This window comes from Callospermophilus lateralis, chromosome 5 (assembly GCF_048772815.1).
Source record: "Callospermophilus lateralis isolate mCalLat2 chromosome 5, mCalLat2.hap1, whole genome shotgun sequence".
NCBI classification, from domain to species: Eukaryota; Metazoa; Chordata; class Mammalia; order Rodentia; family Sciuridae; genus Callospermophilus; species Callospermophilus lateralis.
Window position 1 is genome coordinate 114,996,381 of NC_135309.1, and position 21,180 is coordinate 115,017,560.

The window sequence follows — 21,180 nt, forward strand, 5'->3', positions numbered from 1 at the left end:
TTGTTTCATCTATTTCATTTAAAAAATAATATATGATTCTATCATAAAAACATTTTCTTGCTCTTAGAAGTGCTAAATATAGTATTAATATGGCAAGATATTAATAAAGGATGTGTAAAGCAAGAAAAAACATGAGGGGGAACCAATAGATTAAAAAAATTTTTAGGGGATGTAGGGGGATTGAGGAGATGTTGGTTAAAGAATATGAAATTTCACTTAAGAGAATTAAGTTCAAGAGATCTATTGTACATCAGGGTTATTATAAGTAATAACAACATACTGAACACTTGAAAATTGCAAAATAGATTTTTAGTCTTCTCCCCACACAAAAAACGATATGTGACGTGATACATATGCTAAATAGCTTGTTTTAGTCATTCCACCATGGCTGTATACATATATATCATGTTGTACACCATAAATATATGTAATTTTTAATAGTTGATTAAAATAAAATGAAAAATATAAAGAGACTAAAAATATGATGGATACATGGTCAAGTTCACCTTGTGAAATGTCATTAGAATTCTCACTTATCATCAAGCTATGTACTTATTTATCCATTTTTTTTTCTAAATGAATATTCTACACCAATCAAAAGTTTACTTGAAAAACAGATAAAAGATTATAGGCAGGAAGCTGAGGCAGGAGGATTGCAAGTTTAAAGACAGCCTCAGCAACTTAACGATACTGATTACATTGGTGATCATTATACTTTTCCTACTTTTGTATATCTTCGAAATTTTCTATAATACAATTAAAGTGTTCACATACACACATATATATAAAACTGACATTATCATCATTACTCACACTAATAATTTTTTATCCTTATAGTTCTTAATCATGTAGAGACAAGGAAATTTTGTTGGAAATTTTTCATTACTCTGTTTAGACGCAGGATGGCACTCTTTGAATAAGTAATTAGCCAAAGTTCCTTTCTCTCTGAATATGCTCCTTTACAATTGTTGCCACTTCCTAGGGCAGTTTATCTTATATGAAAGTAAAAACTTTTCGGGTAGCTTATATAGATGATTACTACTGACACCGTAACTTCATTTTTCTGTGCTGGCTGCACTGATCTACTGCCAGTTCTTGGAAATTTAAGGAAAGTTTAGTTTGTCTGTTTAACAGGTGTCTATGCAAAACTAGCTCTGTGCTCACTCTTATGATTTTTGCTATTTAAAATTATTATGAGACTTAGCCACCTCATATTTTACACACACACACACACACACATACACACACACACACACATACACACACACACACCAATGAACCATTTTTATATTAAATTGTTGATTTCAACCACAGAACAAATTCCTGTGTTTTATGTGGCATTTAGCCAGATACTACTGATTAAGGTCAAGATGAGACTATTAGCTGTGTGGACAGATGCTTTCCCCTTTCAACCCTCAAAGAAGGTTGACTGTTTGTTATTGGACATTCAGTCTGATTCATGCCTTCTTTTAGCCAACTATTCATGGATTCACCAAAAGAATTACACCTACTACCTCCGGCGTAGGAAGAGGAAAAAAAAAAAAATCAAATGGGCAATAATGTTAGCAGGAGCTAGAAATTTAAGAGCCAGTATTTAGAAAGGTCCTCCTCCCTCTCCCCTTCCCTCCGGTCCAATTCCCCTTGCTGGTTCTGGCCATCGGAAATTGACTTGGCGTTAACTAAAGACTGGAATTTCAAGGCGTCAATTTTCCCCTCCCCCAGCCTCGGAAACTCTTAAAACAGCTCCCTACCCTGCACTCCACTGTAGAGACGATAAATGATGCAGCAGATCACACCACTGAAAGGCAACATTTGTTCTGAGCTATTTTCACGTTTTTTTCCCCTCTTTCTGATTTGTGTGCCAGACTGTTTGCTTCCTTAGGACATGAAAAATACATTGGGCATTTTCTTCCCCAGTTTAAAGCCTGGGTTTTTCTCCTAGCAAATGAAAGTGAAAGTGCTACATTGTAGTGGTATTTTATCTTTAAAGGCTGGACTGGCAGCTGGTGTGTATGGGGGTGGGGGTAGGAGGGAGAGATCCGAAAGCTTGAAGAACCAGTTTTGAGGTTTTGTTTGTTTATCTTGAGATCTCAGCAGGGTCTCTCTCCTCTCTTACCTTTTTTTTGGGGGGGGTGTGGAGGGGGGTGGAGGGAGTCTGATTTCGTGTTTATTTTCATTTGGGCAGTCATTGAAGTTTCATTCATTTTAGTACTGACCTAAAAAAAAAAGACACTTGTAGCTTTCCCTGGTTGCACTTTAAAACACCATCCAGTCTCACCCTCATCTGGAAATAATGCAAGCTTCTTTCTCCCCCCCCCCCCCCCGCTCCCTCCTCCCTGCTTTTTTTTTTTTTTTTTCTTTTAAAGCCCTACATAACCTGAAGTCGATAATCAGATGGAAAATGTGCAGGTCTTAGTTTACTTTCCTTTTTGGTGGTAACCTTACTTGTTGAAGTATATATAAAACACAGAGGCGTTTTGAACACATGTAGCTACCAAGTCTTGAAATCTGTCTGCTCTACGGATCTAAAGTTTGCTGTGTTTCCTCAAACGCAATGTTTATGTGTAACTTTTATCATTTTTTTACTGTAGGAATTTTTTTTTTTTTAAATAGTGAATAACACCGAAGATCTTTACAGGGACATTAGTTCATCTAAAATCACTCATCCTCTGCCTCCCCCTTTCCTTTTTCCAAGAAACACTAGGTTAGAATTTCTAAAAGAGGTTAGAGGAGGAGGAAAAGAGGCGGAGTGGGTTAGGGGAGAGAGGTTAGAGGGGCCAGAATTTCTCTCATTCACAGGGTGGAAAAGTTGACATTGTCTAAGCCCTTCTGAATGGCTGGTAGTTTGTTACCCCGATTGTACCTCTACTTCCCCTCCCCCTCCACGTGACGACCCAGGACACATGCGCACCCGACGCAGCCCAGGCACATCTGCAGACTGACGTCAGTGTGCTCTGCCTCTGAGGAAAAAGCTGCCAAAATTTTCTTCTCCAATTCAAGTTGGCTGGGGGCCGGTAGTGAGATCTAGGGCTACTTCAACAAAACTTTGCTGCCCTTCCTGCTCCTCTTGTCTTCTTTTCTCCTGATACCTTTTGATGCTCTGCACATGTTATTTGCATAGCAAAGGCACTAAGCTGTCCAGGAAGAGAAGGCACCACTTCCACCCCCAATAAGTCTTTTCCCCGTTTCTTTCTTTTGCCTTTCTTTTTTGGGGGGGCGGGGGGGCGGTGAGGAAGAGAAAGGGGGTTTGCAAAGGCACATCTCAGGTTGATAGCCTGGATGTATTGAAGGCATCTCTTTTTCTGCCAAATCGGAAAGTCCGTTCTCTAAAGCCCGAGTTAGCCAGACTATAAGGTTTTATTCTGGCTGCAGAATAACTGGCTGGTGTGGCTTTGCAAAGGAGGGGGGAGGCAAAAAAAAAAAAAAGTTAGTAGAGGAGAGGGAGTACGTGAGTCGTCCAGTGCAAATCTCTATTGTTTGAAACTTACTTTTTATCAGAATTTGAAGATGAAAACGGTAAGGAAGACTTCACAATATTCAATGAAACCTTTTTTTTTTTTTTTTTTTTTTAACTTGTGCTTTGCTTGTCTTCCGAATAACGCTTAGAAAACCTCTCTCTCTCTCTCTCTCTCTCTCTCTCTGTGTGTGTGTGTGTGTGTGTGTGTGTGTGTGTGTGTGTGTGTGTTATGGCAAGGAGTGAGCTTGACTGAACTCATTTTACAGATAGAAATCTTTTTAACTCTAGACTAGTGTCTGGGGGCGTTGTAGAATTCTGGGACTTGCAAGTATTTTGTCATGCAAAATACGTTTACTATATGAATATACATGTTATGTCAAGTGGACTTGATTATGATTATTGTGGTCCTTTAACTATTCACCAAATAGCGATGGAGAAAGTAATAATAATGTGTGTGTTTTAAATTGATTTCCAGTTTTCCTAAAGAAAAGCCTTTTCATTTTATAGTTTCATGTCAGTGTCTTAAGTGTTCAGACAAGTGCATTTTTTATGCCTGGGCTCAGAGGGTAGCAATAATGTGCTAGCTGTAGCCCTGATGCTCTAGGATATGTTAAGCTCTTAATAGGCTAATCAAAGAGATGGAAGCGTGTGTTTTTGATTTACTTTTGGTCACTTGGGACGTGCTAGACTCAATCCTCTGGAGCCTTGTTTATCGGCGTATGTCTGTATACATGTGTATGGGACCAAAGTTCAGGGATTGCAGAGAGAGAGAGAGAGAGAGCAAGAGTACTGGAGGGAGTATTGGAAAGCCTCTTTCTGATAATCAGTGCTACAATTTCTGTCTTTGATAATTTCTTCCCTTGTTATAGTAGAGGCAAAGAGAGCAAGAGGGTGAGAAAGCGCACTGAGAGGGAACAAGAGAGTGAGTTTCTTACTCTTGTTTTTATTTGAGCTGCCGGTGCAACGCGTTTGGGCCAAATGCCAACTGTCTGGGTCACACGCGTTTTATCCAAATAGATTTAGCGCTGCTGTCTGGAAATGGGCTGCTGAATGTTAACTTTAGGATCAACTCAACCAGGGCAGCTCAGACTGTTACCCTCTGTCTGGATGAAGTGGAATGGGGGTGGGGGGTACAGAGCAGGGGAAGGAAAAAAGGAAACTGAACCATTGCTTGGAACTTTAAAAAAGACACTGAATATAATTTTCAAAATATTCTTTTATTTTCAGATTTTTTCAACTGTCTCTCTTTTTAGCTTATGTTGATTAGACTGAAATTTCAAGATGTGGGAATGGTAGTCCTTTGAATTCATGACAGGGAAAGAAATGTAGTATAAAACTGGTGTCATTGAAGGAAAATAAGACAATTAATTTTGTTTTTCTGTGTTTCACCAAAGTGGTAGCTGCAGTAGAGTTTATATTAATTTTGCACTTAAACATGATCATTGGTGTTTGACATTTTTGAAGAATGGCAAATAAATTGAGTTCAAACAAATCAAATTCATTTGTTACAAATGGCAGCAAATGTAATCTGTGCAGTTATATTAATATTTTTGTGATTCTCAAGAGGAAAACCTTCCAACTGTAAGACCTGAAATACTGTAAATACTTCCCTTGTACCTATAAGATTAATTTCTATACTTATGTAGTCTTACCACTTCCTTTTCATTTCCTTATCAACCACTAGTGGCTACTAGTGATTGAAGATGGGCCTCTCTATCAAATCTAGTTCTGTTTGTGATGTTAGTGACACAATGAAGAGAGTTAACATATTAAGGAGAGTTAATAGCATATTTGGAATATTTGGTGGTGATGGGGATACAAGGAGGAAGGGGTAGATGTGGACAACTATCTTAGTTCTACCAAAGGACAAAGTGGATTCTCAACATTTTGAGCTAACCTTAAGAGAAAAAGCCTTGTTTCTGTTTTTTTAGGGAAAAAATTACAATGTAGATAACATATATTTACCTTGTTATCTGGGAAAAAAGTTTGAGACTATATGTAATTTAGGGCTTGATTTTGGTAAATTTTGTTTTGTGTTTTTCTTTTGGTTTATTTGCTTTTTTTACTGGATAAAGTTTTGAGTAATTCATGTGGTTAATAACACCATTTTTTGGAGATTGTTCTCACAAAGTTTATACATTTTCTGAAAACCTTTATACTTTAGAACATAATGGTATCCCTAGCATATAGAAGGTGATAAATATTTGTTGAAAGAATAAATGGAAAGTGAATGAGAAGTTGATTTTCACTATGAAAATTAAATACCTGAAAGACGCATGGTATTGTTGCTTCTTCCAGAATAAAATAACCAGAGTTAAGATGAATGAAAGAAGTCAAGAAGGATGTCACACATGTTCATTAGCTCCATAATAATAGTTCATGAGAGGAAATTATTACCTTGGCTAATCCCAGATCACTTGAATGGGAAGTAAAGATGATAGAGGAAAAAGTCAAGTAATATCCTTCAAGCAGGGGAGACTACTGAGGCAATCACTGTAGAGCAAGTTATTTGATCTTATTTCTGGTTTGGTAGTGTAGATTTAATCCATGGAAGCAGGTAAATGATTCCTTAGCTTTACTGGTTGGTGCATTTGTATGATGTAAAAGAGTATATATGAATCAAAGTAAAATAAAGTTTTGATAGTGTTTTCAAAATTAAAATAGTTATGAGTACAGTTATCATGACCTAAGTTTTTTACTGTTTTCTTTCTTTAAAAGACAATTCATCCTAGTTGATTGACTTTATCATGATATCCAATTATTTCACATTCTTTAGGGGAAAGAGGAACATGAAACTATTTTTGAGGATGGCCTTTGAAAAATGATGCTGTATAATGAGAGCTAAAGCTTATTTAGCCATTAAAGTGAAGTATGCACTTTACATCAGCTGTAATCTAATTCATTCTCTCAACAAACCTTTGTAAAGTAGATATCATTATCATGATTTTACAGATGTGAAGACAAATCCACAGAGGTCTGTAACTTGGAGTCAAGCCAGGACTCAAAGCCTTTGTACTTTTTACAACCTAATAATGCTTCTGCATTATTAGGGTTAATGTATTATGATTTCTGGACGATTGTGTAGTATTTTGTGTTAGTCTGATCATTGGAAACCATATCCAGAAAGTCAGAGCTTGTACATATTTGTTTATGATGTGTAGATTAACCTCCCCAGCAGGTGTTAGAAAGTAGGTTAACTCATTTACTTTTATTGTATAGGTGACTAAGACTGGTTAGATATGTTAGTTTTGATTTTAGGTCAGTTACAGCTAACTAATAGTGTTAAGGTCATTCACTGAGCACTGAAGGCTTGCAAGAAAGTAAGGAGGGAGAAAGTGAGGAAGGAGAAAAATCCCCCAAATTTATTGAGTGCCCATTTACCAGATGCTGTAGCTAGCCATCGAGCCAAGACCTTAACTCGTTTGCTTAATTATAGAGCTCCTATTCGTTCTGTGCACCAATATGGTTTTTACTAAAATCTTAAATCATGTTAGTCTACTTCTGGCAAAATAGTTACACTTTATTTTTTTTCCCTCTCTCTTAATGCTACTGGCTTAATTACCTTGTGTGTTTACAATACAGTTTTAGGAAGGGTAAGTTTTAGGAAGGGTGACCCCCTTGCAGCTGAAAAGAGCAGGAATTTCACAAAGGAAAAAGTAGTTGTTCCCTTAATCCAGCCAACTAGATTATAAGTTTGTTATTAGTTTCAATGTCCAGGGAAACAGAAGAAAAGGGATGAATGATTCAGAACAAATCTGTAACCTCTACTAGAAAATTAATTCACATATACCAATTATACATACCTCTTTAAAGGAAGATAATAATTTAAAGTATATAAAGGGTTCATTTAATGTCAGATATTATGACATTCTAGTGATTTGAAAACAACTGAAATACTAAGAGTGAATATTTTAATGAAGCAATTATATCTTAATATTTCATGGTTATGGTTAGAGGATAGATACTGTATGTAAGTAGATTGGAAACCAAGGTAAATAGATTCTTTTCACTATTGTTATTGAATAATAGTGTGACTTAATCTCTTTATACATAAAAAACCTTAGAAAGTATGATTTAGTCATTGTAGAAGTAAATTTGAGATGAAAAAATTGTATGTAAAGTTGCTAAAAACTACTCACATTAACTAACCTATACCATTTATGACTATCTTATATGACATTGGTTGTATACAACTACTATTGAATGTTTAAGCTAGAGTACCTCAAACTGGAAGTGTGGGACAATACAGAAAATCGGGCTTTAGAGCCAGATAGACTTGTGTGAGAATCTGGACTCTCCTGTTTTCTGGCAATCTGATCTCTGTGAATTTCAACTTCCTTATCTGTAAATTGGTGCCTGTATTAGTTTTAATTTACAGAATAACAAATTAACCGCAAACTAAGTGACTTAATGCCTTCTGCTTCAGGGTTTCTCATGAGGTTGCAATCAAAGCATTGGCAAAGATTGGAGTTTCCACAGGAGGCTTGACTGGGGAAGAATCTCTTTCTAAGCTCACATAACAGTGGGCAGGGTTCAGTCTCTTGCATTTTAGTTATGCATAGAAAGGACTGTGGGCCTTGGTTCCTTACTGATATCTGGAAGCTGCTCTCAATTCCTTTCTTCTAGGTCTTCATACAGCAGCTTCCTTTAAACTAACAAAAACAGAGTTGGCTAGCAAAATGGAAGCAAGAATCTTTTGTAATCTAACCGAAGAAATGATATCCCCTCAATGTGAATATATTCTCTTGGTTAGAATTAAATTATTCAAAGTGGTGGTGTAGGGGATTCCACGGAGGTATGGATATCATAAGTCAGCATTGAGGACATCAGAGTCTGCCCTACCATGGTACAATATCTATGTCACAAAATTGTTGTGAGTTAAGATTGAAAGAAGTTAATATGTGTTTTAAATTTCTTATTTTTGATCTGACCTTTAACTTCCTTACCCGATATTACCTATTAGTCTTCTGCACAAAAACCAAATTTACTACTTATATTATTATTAATACCATTTCCTATTTCCATTTTTTTCTCTTGCCACCTGGACTTTCCTGAATATATTTCTTCTATTTGTAATGATTGCCTCCAATAATCTGACTTGTGAAATTTAGTTCATTTTCAGGACCTATTTCAAATACTACTTTTTTCACAAGCTTTTTTTTTTTTTTTTTTTTTTAAATCTATTATTCTCTGTCTTAAAAGTCATCTCCTTCATCTGATTGCCTATAACAACTTTTTATAATGTCATTATGGCATTTATCAGTCTGCTTTGAGCTCTTCTGTTATCTTAGATTATGAGCTCCTCAAGGGCAAGGATTGTATCTTAATCTTCTCTGTATCCCTTAATCCTTTCTGTATTCTGATGTTGTTATAACATCATCTTTTAAATATAGTAAGACAATATTTGTTGATTAATGAATTAGTTTTCCCAAGGCTTAGCAGTTTAATAACTTGTAGAGACAGATGTCAGTAATTTTATATAGTTGTGATTGTTTTATATGTTGAAGAACCAATATTTCTAGCAACATAGAGAATAAAGTGTTCCACATAAGTTACTTTTCCAGTTAACTATAGATATTTTTACATGCCTAAAATGATTTTATTTTAACCAGTACTCATTTAATTATTAATTCATTTACTTTTCTGTTTTCAAATGAGAAATTATATAATAAGTAAGCATTAATTACTATCCCATATATTAGGGATTTGGGATGAAAAAATCTTCCTAGCATCTTTTGTGTTCTTCCCTATCTTATTAATAATAGTTTGTCTTACTACAATAATAATTCAACATTTTATTTCTGATGTAGGAATAGTATCATGAAAATCAGTTATGGAGCAATAATATAGTTTTATACCCAATGGAAACTATTAAACTATGTTAAGAATGATTTGCCTCTACCCCAAACTGAATTACTTTGGGATTTTATAACTACTTTGTAGTTTTCTGTACTATTTTGTCACTGTTTTGGTGTTAGTGAGGTAGTTTTTAGTTCCTTGATTATTTTCTTCTTCTTCTTCTTCTTCTTCTTCTTTCTTCTTTCTTCTTTCTTCTTTCTTCTTTCTTCTCTCTTCTTTCTTCTTCTTCTTTTTTAATGGCACCAGGGATTAAACCCATGAGTGTTTAACCACTGAGTCACATTCCTAGCCTTTTTTATATTTTATTTTGAGAAATGTTCTTGCTAAGTTGTGTAGGGCCTCCTAAGTTGCTGAGGCTGGCTTTGAACTCAAGATCTTTCTGCCTCAGCCTCCCTGAGATGCTGGGATTATAGGTGGGTGCCATGTGCCCGGTTTATTTTCTCCTAAATTTTGTTTTCTCTGCTGTGTGCTAGAAAATCAGGGACTCAAATATGTTAGTATTCTGAGTAAAATGTGAATACATGGATTCTGAGTGAGGCTTTTAGTCAAAAGTAAAATATATGAGATAGGACTTCAAATCTGTTGTGATTCCTGAAGTGAAGTTTTAAAATTTCTTTTCTTTTCAGTTACATTTTAGAGAGTTGGAATTGCCTTATTTGAATTGCCTTATAAGTCATATAAGACTGCCAATAAAGTCAAGAGTTACAGTAAGTTTGGTTCACCTTTTTAGAAGTTTAGTTTGTGTTCACACACAGCTGATAAATGTCACTATATCTGTAGATCTGCTTTGTCAGAATAAATGATAAGTGCCTTATAAAGCAACACAGCAGTCTCTGGATAGGAATGGGCTTAAAAAGCCTGTTAAGGAATGGAATCACAAACTATTTGTCAGATACATATAATGAATTAGAATATGAAGTCAGTCTATTTTTTATTTTATGAAAAGGAGGTTATCTCACTGTACCCATCCATTGTGATCTTTGAAGTTTAAAAAAATATAATTCTTCTTCAGTTTCATTCTTTGATTGTTGGGTAGCTGTGACATTATCCTGCTAACCATTTAGATCTCCAATTCAGCATTTAATCTTGTGAATGTTTATTTAGACTATAAAGAACAACAATGGTCTAATTTGGCTATATTAAAATACTTTCCAGTTATGTCTTTGGCAAGCATTAAATAATGTATAAGTTCTCTCCATTCAGAATATTTTTCAGTTAACTTAATTTTTTTTTGTTTTTCTAGGTTAAAAAATGGCCATACTTTAGTAACTAATCAGCCTAATGCTTTGCTTATGAAAATCTTTACTATCATTATGTTTTTCATTTTGGATTGAGAAAATGAATCCAGATATAGAAGAAAGTGCAGGATGTTGGAAAAAAGAACCTGTTCAACAGTGGAACATCTAAAAACTAACTTGAAAGAAGTTTTAAAGAAATAAAATTGTTATGCTTCGATTTTGGTATGGTGTTGACTCTTTAGCACATAGGTAGCCCTCCAAAAATCATCCAGTTTTCTAAATTATGGAAATTGTGTGGAAGACGTTGACCTGGATTTTGAGCCTCGTCATGGCTTCATCGGAATTTCATAGCGACCACAGACTTTCATACAGTTCTCAAGGTAGGATTCATGCTTTTGCAACTTGACAAAAACTTGACAAAAATATTGCTAATAATTTGATAAGAAAAATTCTGAATATTTAGTTGGAGTGAACACTTTCTCAGGGACTCTAATGATAGGAACAGAGGCCTACTGTGTCAGTTAGGTGCTGGTTTTAGAAACATTGAGAGCTCTAAAGTTCTGTCTAAGTTGTCCTACTAAGAGTCTGTTTAATTTCCTGTGAATTTTAGAGTTGACTAGTCTTTCTTGGTAAATGATAGACCTCCAAGCTGCTGCTTCTGAATCCTAAGTTTTAATAGGCTCATTCATTGCTAAGGTTTGTAGTCAAGATCATTTTCAAAGAGAATCCAAGGAAGATGAAGAAAGCAGATAAATTCTGATAGAGAACCCTTTTAATTCATGAAAAAATACTTTTCCAAAGTGAAGAATTCTGATCTAAGGTCTAAGATGTGGGCAAAAGTGTTAGAATTATAAATTCAAATTTTAAAAATTCTAATCCTTAAGTTTTTAATCTATGGGATTGAACTTTATGTCATAGAAATGATCTTAACAAAAATGGTCCCAAAAGTAAATGTTATTTTGCTTTCCATGGACCAGTCTATTCCTTATAGGATTATTGAAAGGTATACATTTTAGATTTTCCTCCTATGAATCCTTAGCAACAAATCATTTTTTGGTGCTATTGAATTAGATTTTCAAGATTTACAAATTGCACATGTCTAAAAATCCACATGTAAACACTGTGGATCTCAAAGTAGATCAGCAAAGCCATAGCATTTACTATAAACTCTTATTTGTAAAAGTGAAATAGGCAGTGTCTTTCAATTTATTTCCATTTGGTTATAGTTTCATGGGAGTTTGTATTTGTGGGTTGAACTCCATATATAGGCAGTAAGGCAATAGATAGACATTTGTGTTCCCTTAATGGTAAACCTACCTGAAGGAAGGAGTTAAAAAGAAGGTAGAGGGCTGGGGTTTGGCTTAGTGATAAAGCATTCAACTGTATTGGGTTGGTAAGTAGATACTATAATTTTAAATTTCTGATAAAGCACTAGGTTCTATACTTAGCTCCATATAAGAAAAAAAATTTGTTAAAAATTAAAAAAGGTAGATGAATAATGTTTAGTACATCCATGCAAAAAATGTTTAATAGTCCTTCAAATAAAAAAATAGTTTTATTGAAATGTGATACACATATATAATCCACCCTAAGTATACAATTTAATGGTTTTTAGTATTTTCAGGGTTGTACCACCATCATTCAGATCAGTTTTAGAATATTCCATTACTCTAAAAATAAAACCTACACTCATTAGCAGTCACTCCCAAATTTGCTGCAAACAATCCCTATCCCTGTCCCAGACAACCTCTAATTCTGAACTTCTCTTTCTAGATATTTGCCTATTCTGGATGTGCCATATAGATGGAATCATATAATATATAGTTTTTTGTGATTGGCTCCTTTTACTTAGCATAATGTTTTTATAATGTGAGAAAAGAAATTTTTATTATGAAGATAGTTATTACATGTCATAACTTGTATCAATACTGCTTTCCTTTTATTATAGAATGATATTTCATTATGTGGATATACCACATTCTGTGTATCTATTCATGAGTGATAGAAAACTGGGTTATTTCCCCTTTTGGCTATTATGAATAATGTTGGTATCAACATTCACATACAGGTTTTTATGTGGATATGTGTTTTCATTTCTCTTGTGTATGTACCTAGGAGTAGAATTGCTAGATCATGTCGTGATTCCATTTTTAACATTTTGAGGAACTATCAAAGTGTTTTCCAAAGTGGCTACAGCATTGTACATTCCCACTGATGATTTTTTTTTAATTCTACAAGGCTATAGAGATTCTATATAAATTTTTTAGAATAACTTTCAAATACAGATTTTGTCTGAGCTAAACTCTTTTTTTTTTATGTAGGTGTACTTTTCATTGTTTTTTATTCCCATGGAAAATGTTCATACTTCTTATAGAATTTAGTTCTTAGAATCCATGTTTTAAAAAATTAAATTTAAAAATAAAATTTTTAAAAAAGAACTAGTCCTTCACAAATAATTTCAAAATAATATTGTTTTGAAGAATTAAATAGTTAAAACTTAATATTTAGATTTTAAACTTTAACTCTTTCATTTTTATTTAATATAACATTTTTGGGTCCATACCTCACATATAATAATGATGCATAGTTTTAACTGACATAGTTGTTTATATTGCTGCTTCTTTGTTCTGTTAAATTTTCTTTTCTTCCATGTGTTTTTTCTGGATTCTCTGCCTTGTGATTACAAAGAGGAATTCCTGACTTATCTTGAACACTACCAGCTAACTATTCCAATAAGGGTTGATCAAAATGGAGCTTTTCTCAGCTTTACTGTGAAAAATGATAAACACTCAAGGAGAAGACGGAGTATGGACCCTATTGATCCACAGCAGGCAGTATCTAAGTTATTTTTTAAACTTTCAGCCTATGGCAAGCACTTTCACCTAAACTTGACTCTCAATACAAATTTTGTGTCCAAACATTTTACAGTAGAATATTGGGGGAAAGATGGACCCCAGTGGAAACATGATTTTTTAGACAACTGTCATTACACAGGATACTTGCAAGATCAACGTAGTACAACTAAAGTGGCTTTAAGCAACTGTATTGGGTTGGTAAGTAGATACTATAATTTTAAATTTCTGATGGGAAAACAAGTTCACAATGTAAATGTCTTTCCTTAGATTAAAACAATATATATTATTGGTTTAAGTAGAAAGATAACATTCTAAAATTGTACATTATTTCTGATGCCTTTAGTTTTGATCATCCTTTTAATAATGTTTGTATTGACTTTTCAAAGGACAGCTTTTAAAACTCTTTATTAATAGTAGAGGAATGAATGAGAACTCAGATTTCCTTTTAAACTTAAGTTTTTCTGTTTAAATGAGATGTTTTTAAATGCATAAGCAAAACCCAGTTATTGATAAAGAGTCCAGGGTATGTTTGTATATAAGTTGATAATGACAGGAAACCATAACACTGTTGCCTCTTTAGGGTTTTTTCTATATCTTTCTCTTATAGGTTACACATCTTAAAATTATTATGACCTAATTTTGGTTATGATTCTTAAAGCAAAATGTTTTATGCCAATGTCTATGAAGTAATTTCACCCAACATTTACATGGAGATTGGTATAATTTTATTTTACAAGACAATGGATTCAAGAGTATAGATTTTATGTCAGGCATTTGAGTCCATTCTAGTCTAATGGTAAATACATGGTTTACAGTTGCACATAGTAATGGCTGCAAATCAGAATGTGCTCCCCTGGTTCTACTTCTGTTTTTGCCATTTTCAGGCAAATGTAGATATTCCATTAAAGATTTATTTGTGGAAAAGGTATAAGTATTTTATGCCTACATCGTATTTTCAGAAATTCTTTTTCTTCCTTACTATATCATATCCATGTTGTTACATACACTTCAATATAAAATATAATTAGAGTTGAGTTTAAAAAAGTTTTACAGTTGAAAGAACTATCAAGAACTATACAATGGGAAAAAAACTTCACTATAGATTGATATATATATATGGGAACTTGCTTAGATAGTTCATTTTCTATAAGTGTTAAGTAAAATGAGCCAATGTAAATATTTACATTTTAAAATTTGGGTTTAATTCCTACAAAAACATGTATCGAGTATATTTATTTACAGTGTCTTTTCTCCATAAGCAATATTAGGACTTTATACATAAAAACCTGATTTTTAATAAATGTGCTCTAAAACTTCTCATGTTGAAATGACACTTGCTATTAATTATCAGACAAATACTGTTCCTAGTCATTAACTAAGTCCTTTATATTTGGCATTAACATTAACTATGCAATAGCTATTTTTAACTGGGTGATGAAAAAATCTGAGATTTAGAAAAAAACAGAAGTATTTCCATTGTGGATTTGAGGGAAGTGACTGCAGGTAGATGAGTTAGAATATGGAGAAGATAATGAATGACAGTCTATTCAAAGACTATGGCCTTGGGAATGGGAAGATTGAATGAATTTGAACCACATTTTGGAAAGAAAATTTAAAGGATTTGTATCTTATTAATCTTGTATTCCTAGGCACATAATAAAGCACATAGTGAATAGTAGATATTTAATAAGAATTTTAAAAATTGAAATAGAATTGAACTGAAAGTGGGATGAATAAGAGAAAGTAATTGAAGATGGCTGAAAGTTCTCTTTTGGGTCAAGGTGTATACGAATGTTACTCATTGAGAAAGAGGGCTAGGAGAGTGTTGGATTGGAGAGAGAGATGAAGAGAATAACATTGATAGAGTAAATGTGAGGAATTAGCAGAAATACAGGCTAAAGATATCTAGTGGCATTTGGGAAATAATAACTATGAAGTTTAGAAAAAAGTCAATTCTAGAAACAAGTAACTTGAGAGTCATTAGTATAGGTGACTGTGTATGAAACTATGAAAGATGCTGTTTGATGAATCAAAATCGATAATAAGATTGAAAATGAGACCTCTTTTTACAATTAAGGAGAGGCAGGGTATCACCCGTCTTAATCCCCATGAAGACTTTCTGTCTCTTGTTTTCTTTCCCATTTTTAATACCTTTTTGTTTCACTTTGTTTCTCATTGTGATCTGCCAGGTTTGTCCACTAACTTGACTGTTTTCTTCCTGAGACTAATAAGGAATTTGTAAGTAGATATTTTGAGACTATGTAAATATTCTGTTTTACATTATATGTTTACCCACTGGTTTTAGTAGCCTTCCCCTTCATTCTTATTTTGAATCATGATGCATTTTTAATCAAGTAGAATATGTAAACAAGTTTTTAGAAAATCTTACTTTTTCAAAGGCTATCATTGTTAGTCAACTCTTTTTAAATTATAATTTTTTAATGCAGTGATCACACTAGTGTTTTCTAATAATGTTTTCTCATTCATAATTTCAGTGTTACAACCATTTCACCATTCAAAGGACAAAGTTTCTAACATTAAAGTTTATCACTTGTTCCAAATAATGTCACATTTTAGTTTGCTTTCTATCTGGACTATGGGTATCCAGATGTTGTTTTCCTGAAGTTTATAATTACTTTTATTTTTTTCTTATTGAGGAAAAAAATATGATTTCCTTATTGGGTGACTAAATTTTATAGTTCCTTAGTCTCTTCATCTACTGCTTGGTATACATTTCTATCTTATTGGAAGCATTTTTCTTGGTTCCCTCTGGTTAATTAATTTCTTGAGCTATTGCACATGTCCTATCTTGGTATTTCATCCTTCCTAAATTAGTTCCACATCTTCTTTTCTCTGAATTTATATCCTGATTTTGCTGAGGAACACCTTCAAATAATTACCTCAAAATAGGTACCTAGGAAGTAAAATTCCTGAGTCCTTGACTATTTGAAAGTAACTTCATGTTTGGTTGAAATTAGCTGAACATGGAATTCTAGGTTAAAAAGTCACTTTCCTTAAGAGCTATGGTCGGTAGAATTGAGAAAGGTAATTTAGAGGGTAACAAATATATCTTTATGGTTTTATGTCTTTAAAAAAGAAAAACATTTAAGATCTAAAAAAATTGCATTGATTACTTTGGGCAGCAAGTATAAGTCTGCTGCTTGTCTGATTATTGTCCTTTTGTTCTTTTAAAATTTTTTAAATAAAAAAGAAAGATTTCCCTCAGTGAAAGTGTATGTGTTCTTCTCTTTATCCTTCCTGTTTTAGGAATTTTGTCATGTGGCTAGATGTGGGTTTTCTTTCCACTTCTTTGCTTGATATTGAATTTAAAGAACCTCCTTTAAAATAAGAAAGTTAAAAAGAATTCCTTAATAATTTTCTCTCCTTATTTCTTTCCTCCCTTTCTCTTTCTGGGACTGGTTTTCTGCTTCTCTTTGTCTCACTCTCTTTCCATCTTTTTTTTTTTTTTTTTTTTTTTTTTTTTTTTTTTTTAGTGGTGGTGCTGGGGATTGAACTCAGAGCCTTGTGAATGCTAGGCAAGCACTCTGCCAAATAAGCTATATCCCAGCCCCAATCTTTTCCTTTTTTATTCTAAGTTCTATGAGATTTTTCAGTTTTGCCTTTTTTCCCCTTCAATTGATTTAAAAGTTAGAGTGGTTATACTTCTAATTTTCAAGAAAACTTTCTTTTCATTATATTCTAACATCATGAAAAGTTATTTTCTCTCAATTGCTGTGAATATAATAAAGACCATTTAGGTAGTTAGAAAAGCCCAGTGACTTCTTAGACTTTCTGTTCATTTAATTATGTCTGCAGTTGCTTTTCTCCCTTTTCCATCATTCATTCACCAAATACCTATAATCACCTACCATCTGATAGGCACAGTTCCTTTTGCTAGGAGTATAACAGTGAACAAAAACCAAATCATTGTTATAATATGGCTCACATTTCAGTGGAGGAGACTCATATAAGATAAACAAATAAAAACCATAGCATGTTGGTAGTGATAAGTGCTAAGGAGAACAAGTATTGAACAAAGACTTTAAGGAAAATGAAAAAGGAAATGCTGGTATCTGAGGAATGAGATTTCCAGGTAGAAATATCTTAATTACAGAGGTTTGATCTAAGTGTTTGAGGAACAGTAAGGAGGCCACTGTGGCTACAGCTAAGTAAAGAAGATATAACAGATGAAGTCAAAGGGAACTGGTGGTCAGATGTCAGGTTTTAAAACAGGACAAAATAAATGTTAATTCCAAGCTTGAGTTCTGAGCAACTAGAAGAATGTAATAACTATCAACTGAGATGAGAAAGACTTGGGTATTAACAAAGATTGAAAGTTACTGGTGAGGGGTAAGTTGTGGGTATACATCATGAATTCAATTGGACATGTTAAATTTTGGATGTTGTTTAGGGTGTTGGATATACTTGTCTGGAGTTCAGGGAAAGATATGAATTATAATGTTAAAATGTTTTTAGTCAAAACATTTTAACATTATATATATATTTTAATATATATATGTATATATATATATACATACATATATATATGTATATATATATAATTAAAACAGGAGATTATATAAAATTGCTTAGGAAGGAATATGGGTAGGACAGAGGAGAGGTCTAAGGACTTAGCCTTTGGGTATTCCAAGAGGTCAGGGAGGTCAGAGAATGGTGGCAGAAACAGCAAAGAACAGAGTAACTAAAAATTTGTAGGAAGACCAGGCAAATGTTCTGGAAAGCAAGAGAATGAAGTATTTCAAAAGGATAATGCTGCTAGTGAGTCAAAATATGTATAACACTAAAACCTGATTTTTTAAGTGAGGAGGTCATTGGAAACCTTGACAAAAGTAGTCTTGGTAAAGTCATGGTGGAGTTTGGAAGAGAGGGAAAGACCTGACTGGAGTAGATTTAAGAGGGAGTGGGAGAAAAGATGATATAGGCAGTTATTTCAAGGATTTTTGAAAAGCAAGAAATGGTTAGTAAATGCATGCAGAGTGGGGTCAGACAAAGTTTTGTTTTGATAGAGATGGAAATGAGTGTGTAGAGAAATGGCAAATTGCTGGACTGAAGTTCTTGGTGGGTAAGAAGGGATGGAATCATCTGCACAAAGGGAATAATTATTCTTAGCTAGGAGAATAGAAAGTTCATGCACAATAACAGGAAAAAAAACAGAGTATATGGACAGTGAATGCAGGTAAGTAGATACTTGTGTTTGGGGGAGTTTGTAGGAGGTAGTACAATATTGTCTGTTAGAAGGGAAGTTGGAAGGACAAGGTTGTAAAGGGGGGGGGGGGGAGGAGAGAGAGAGAAGGAGAAGAAAGCATGAAATATATATCCAGGAAAGTGTAAAATACTGGATGAACTAAGGAAATATAGTATTGTTGCCTTGGAGTGTTAGGGTAGAGTTGAAATGAGGAATGGTGATATTAAAGTGATACCATTCACTAGTTGGTATGTTTTCACTGGCTAAGTGCAGCTATTAAGATGCAGGCCTAGCATAGTTTAATTTAATTAGGGTTGTGGATAATGAATTGAGAAAGGGGTTCAATGAATTGAGAAAGGGGCACAGGAATTGTAAATAATTGGAAATGATCTGAAGCTGGTTTAGGAGGGAAATGAAGCTATGAGGTGAAGTACTGTGAAAAGCATGAAGATCAATTAATTGAGGCTCTTGATTGGGATAAAAGAACTGTTTCTTGGAGTTGGGATATTAGAAGGGCAGTGCTGGAAAGATAGAAAATTGGAGACTTGAAATAGAGATTATTGAAGGTTGTAAATATGACAATGATGAAGTCTAGGTTTTGACCATAGGCATGAGTGTCTGAGGTAAGGTGAAGAATAAGATATTTGAAGGAGAGGAGGTCAAGGAGTTGGGAGGGGAGGGATAAAAGATACCATCTATGTTAATAGCCTGTAACTTGAGTCCATAAATGAAATTCAAGGGGTTTGTGAACTGGAATGGGGAAATTTTACATCTTTTTTTTTTTTTTTTTTTTTTTTTTTTACTAATTTTTAACTGAAATTTAACATTTCCTTCAATTATAAAATATAGGTACAAATCAATATAGTAATGGCAGTACCTGTGACTTTATCCCCAATAAAAATCACACTCATGTCATGTTGCAGGTTTTGCATATTTTTAAATCATTATTTATATTCATCTGCATTATGAGATAATTTTTATTAGACCCATTAAAGAACTTCTTCAAGTGTTAGTAACCATATGTATTATATTTTAAAAATATTTTGATAGCTGTATTTCACTAAAGTTGCTTTTATTTGTAATTCTGTATTTTTTTCTGCTTTTAATATTTTATTCATAGAAGGAGTCCTTATGTTTCACTCCTGGAATTTTTTTTTTTTTTTTTTGATACCAGGAATTGAACCCAGGTATGCTTAACCACTGAGCCACATCCCCAACTCTTTTTATATTTTATTTAGAGACAGGGTCTCACTCAGTTGCTCAGGGCCTCACTAAGGGCCTCACTGCTAAGGCTGGCTTTTAATTTGAGATCCTCCTGCCTCAGCCTTCCAAGTCACTGGGAATATAGGTGTGCACCACCCTGCCTGGTTTACTCCTTGACTTCTTGAGGGATTGAGGGCACATGTGCACACCCATCACAAATTTTAAGGATTTTTGATATAAGAAGATATTGAAATCAGCAATTATTCCAGGAATGATATTGCAGGCCGTGACTCTGGAAGTTAAAATCTTTGCGGAATGAGGGGAGTGAGGTCAGTAGATAAAGCACCTAGGAGAAGGGGAGAAGATTATGGCATGAGGTTTGAAGCTGGTGTTTTGTTTTGAGGAAGGAGAGTGAATTGTTCAGAAATGGCAACATATCTCAAGAACCTTGCTTACAGGTCCAGTAGGAGACATGTAGAAGAGAAAGCAGCTACTATAACAGGACTACAAGGAAGAAATGTCATTTAGGGAGATTCATATTTTTGTTAGAGCAAGATGATAAACATTCACAGATGAGGCTGAGGGTATAGGAAATTTTGTTGATGATTGAACTTGAGAGGGCACAGAAGTGTTTTAGATGATGGGGAGTAGAAGGAGATGGGATCTGAAAACATGATATACATAACCATATGACTCGTAGAATTCAGTGGATGCAGCTTGGGCTTCTTGTAGGAACTAATAATAGGCAGGGAGTGGGGACATTTGTGAAATTAGTTCTGATGATTCTGAGGCAAATAGCTGAATGCGATGCTGAAGGAAGCAACAGCAGGGCTTTTGCAGGCATGCAGAAATTCCTGGGACTTTACCTTAACTTAGGTCCTCCAGCCCCTTTCTAATCCTGATATCTTTCTCCTCTTCTCTTTCTGCAGCCTGTGTAACTCCTTGCTGTTTCTTGAATACACAAGGATGTTCCTACCTAATTCCCTTTTCATTTGCTTTGCCAGTCTCTCTGCCCCTCCCAAGACATTTATTTGGGTGGCTTCATGCAGGTTTCTGTTCAAATATCACCGTTTTAGAGAGAATTTCCCCCATCTATTCTAAAATATTTGTATAATGCCCTCACTTCTGATTATTATCTGTCTTTTAAAATAGCCTTTCCCTCCTTTTTCATTTATCATTATCTGATATATCATTTATTTATCAAATTAATTAATTTTTTCTAACTCCTCCCACTAGGCAGGAGGCATTCTGATAAGAGTTGACACTTTGGTTCACTGTTGTAGATATCCAAAGCCCATTTGATGAATGGATAAATAAAATCTTTGACAGTCTTTAGAGGAAAAGCTAATAAAACTATAGTGG

General features: G+C 34.0%; 1 protein-coding gene across 1 annotated transcript in view; it reads left to right on the forward strand.

The window, feature by feature from the left end:
* Window positions 1–10,837: 10,837 nt before the first annotated feature.
* Adamts6 (ADAM metallopeptidase with thrombospondin type 1 motif 6) overlaps window positions 10,838–21,180 on the forward strand; it is a 270,679-nt gene continuing 260,336 nt past the window's right edge. The window contains exons 1-2 of the mRNA XM_076856114.1: window positions 10,838–10,934; window positions 13,243–13,607. Coding sequence (XP_076712229.1) covers window positions 10,838–10,934; window positions 13,243–13,607 — 462 coding nt within the window. The remainder of the gene's footprint in view (window positions 10,935–13,242; window positions 13,608–21,180) is intronic.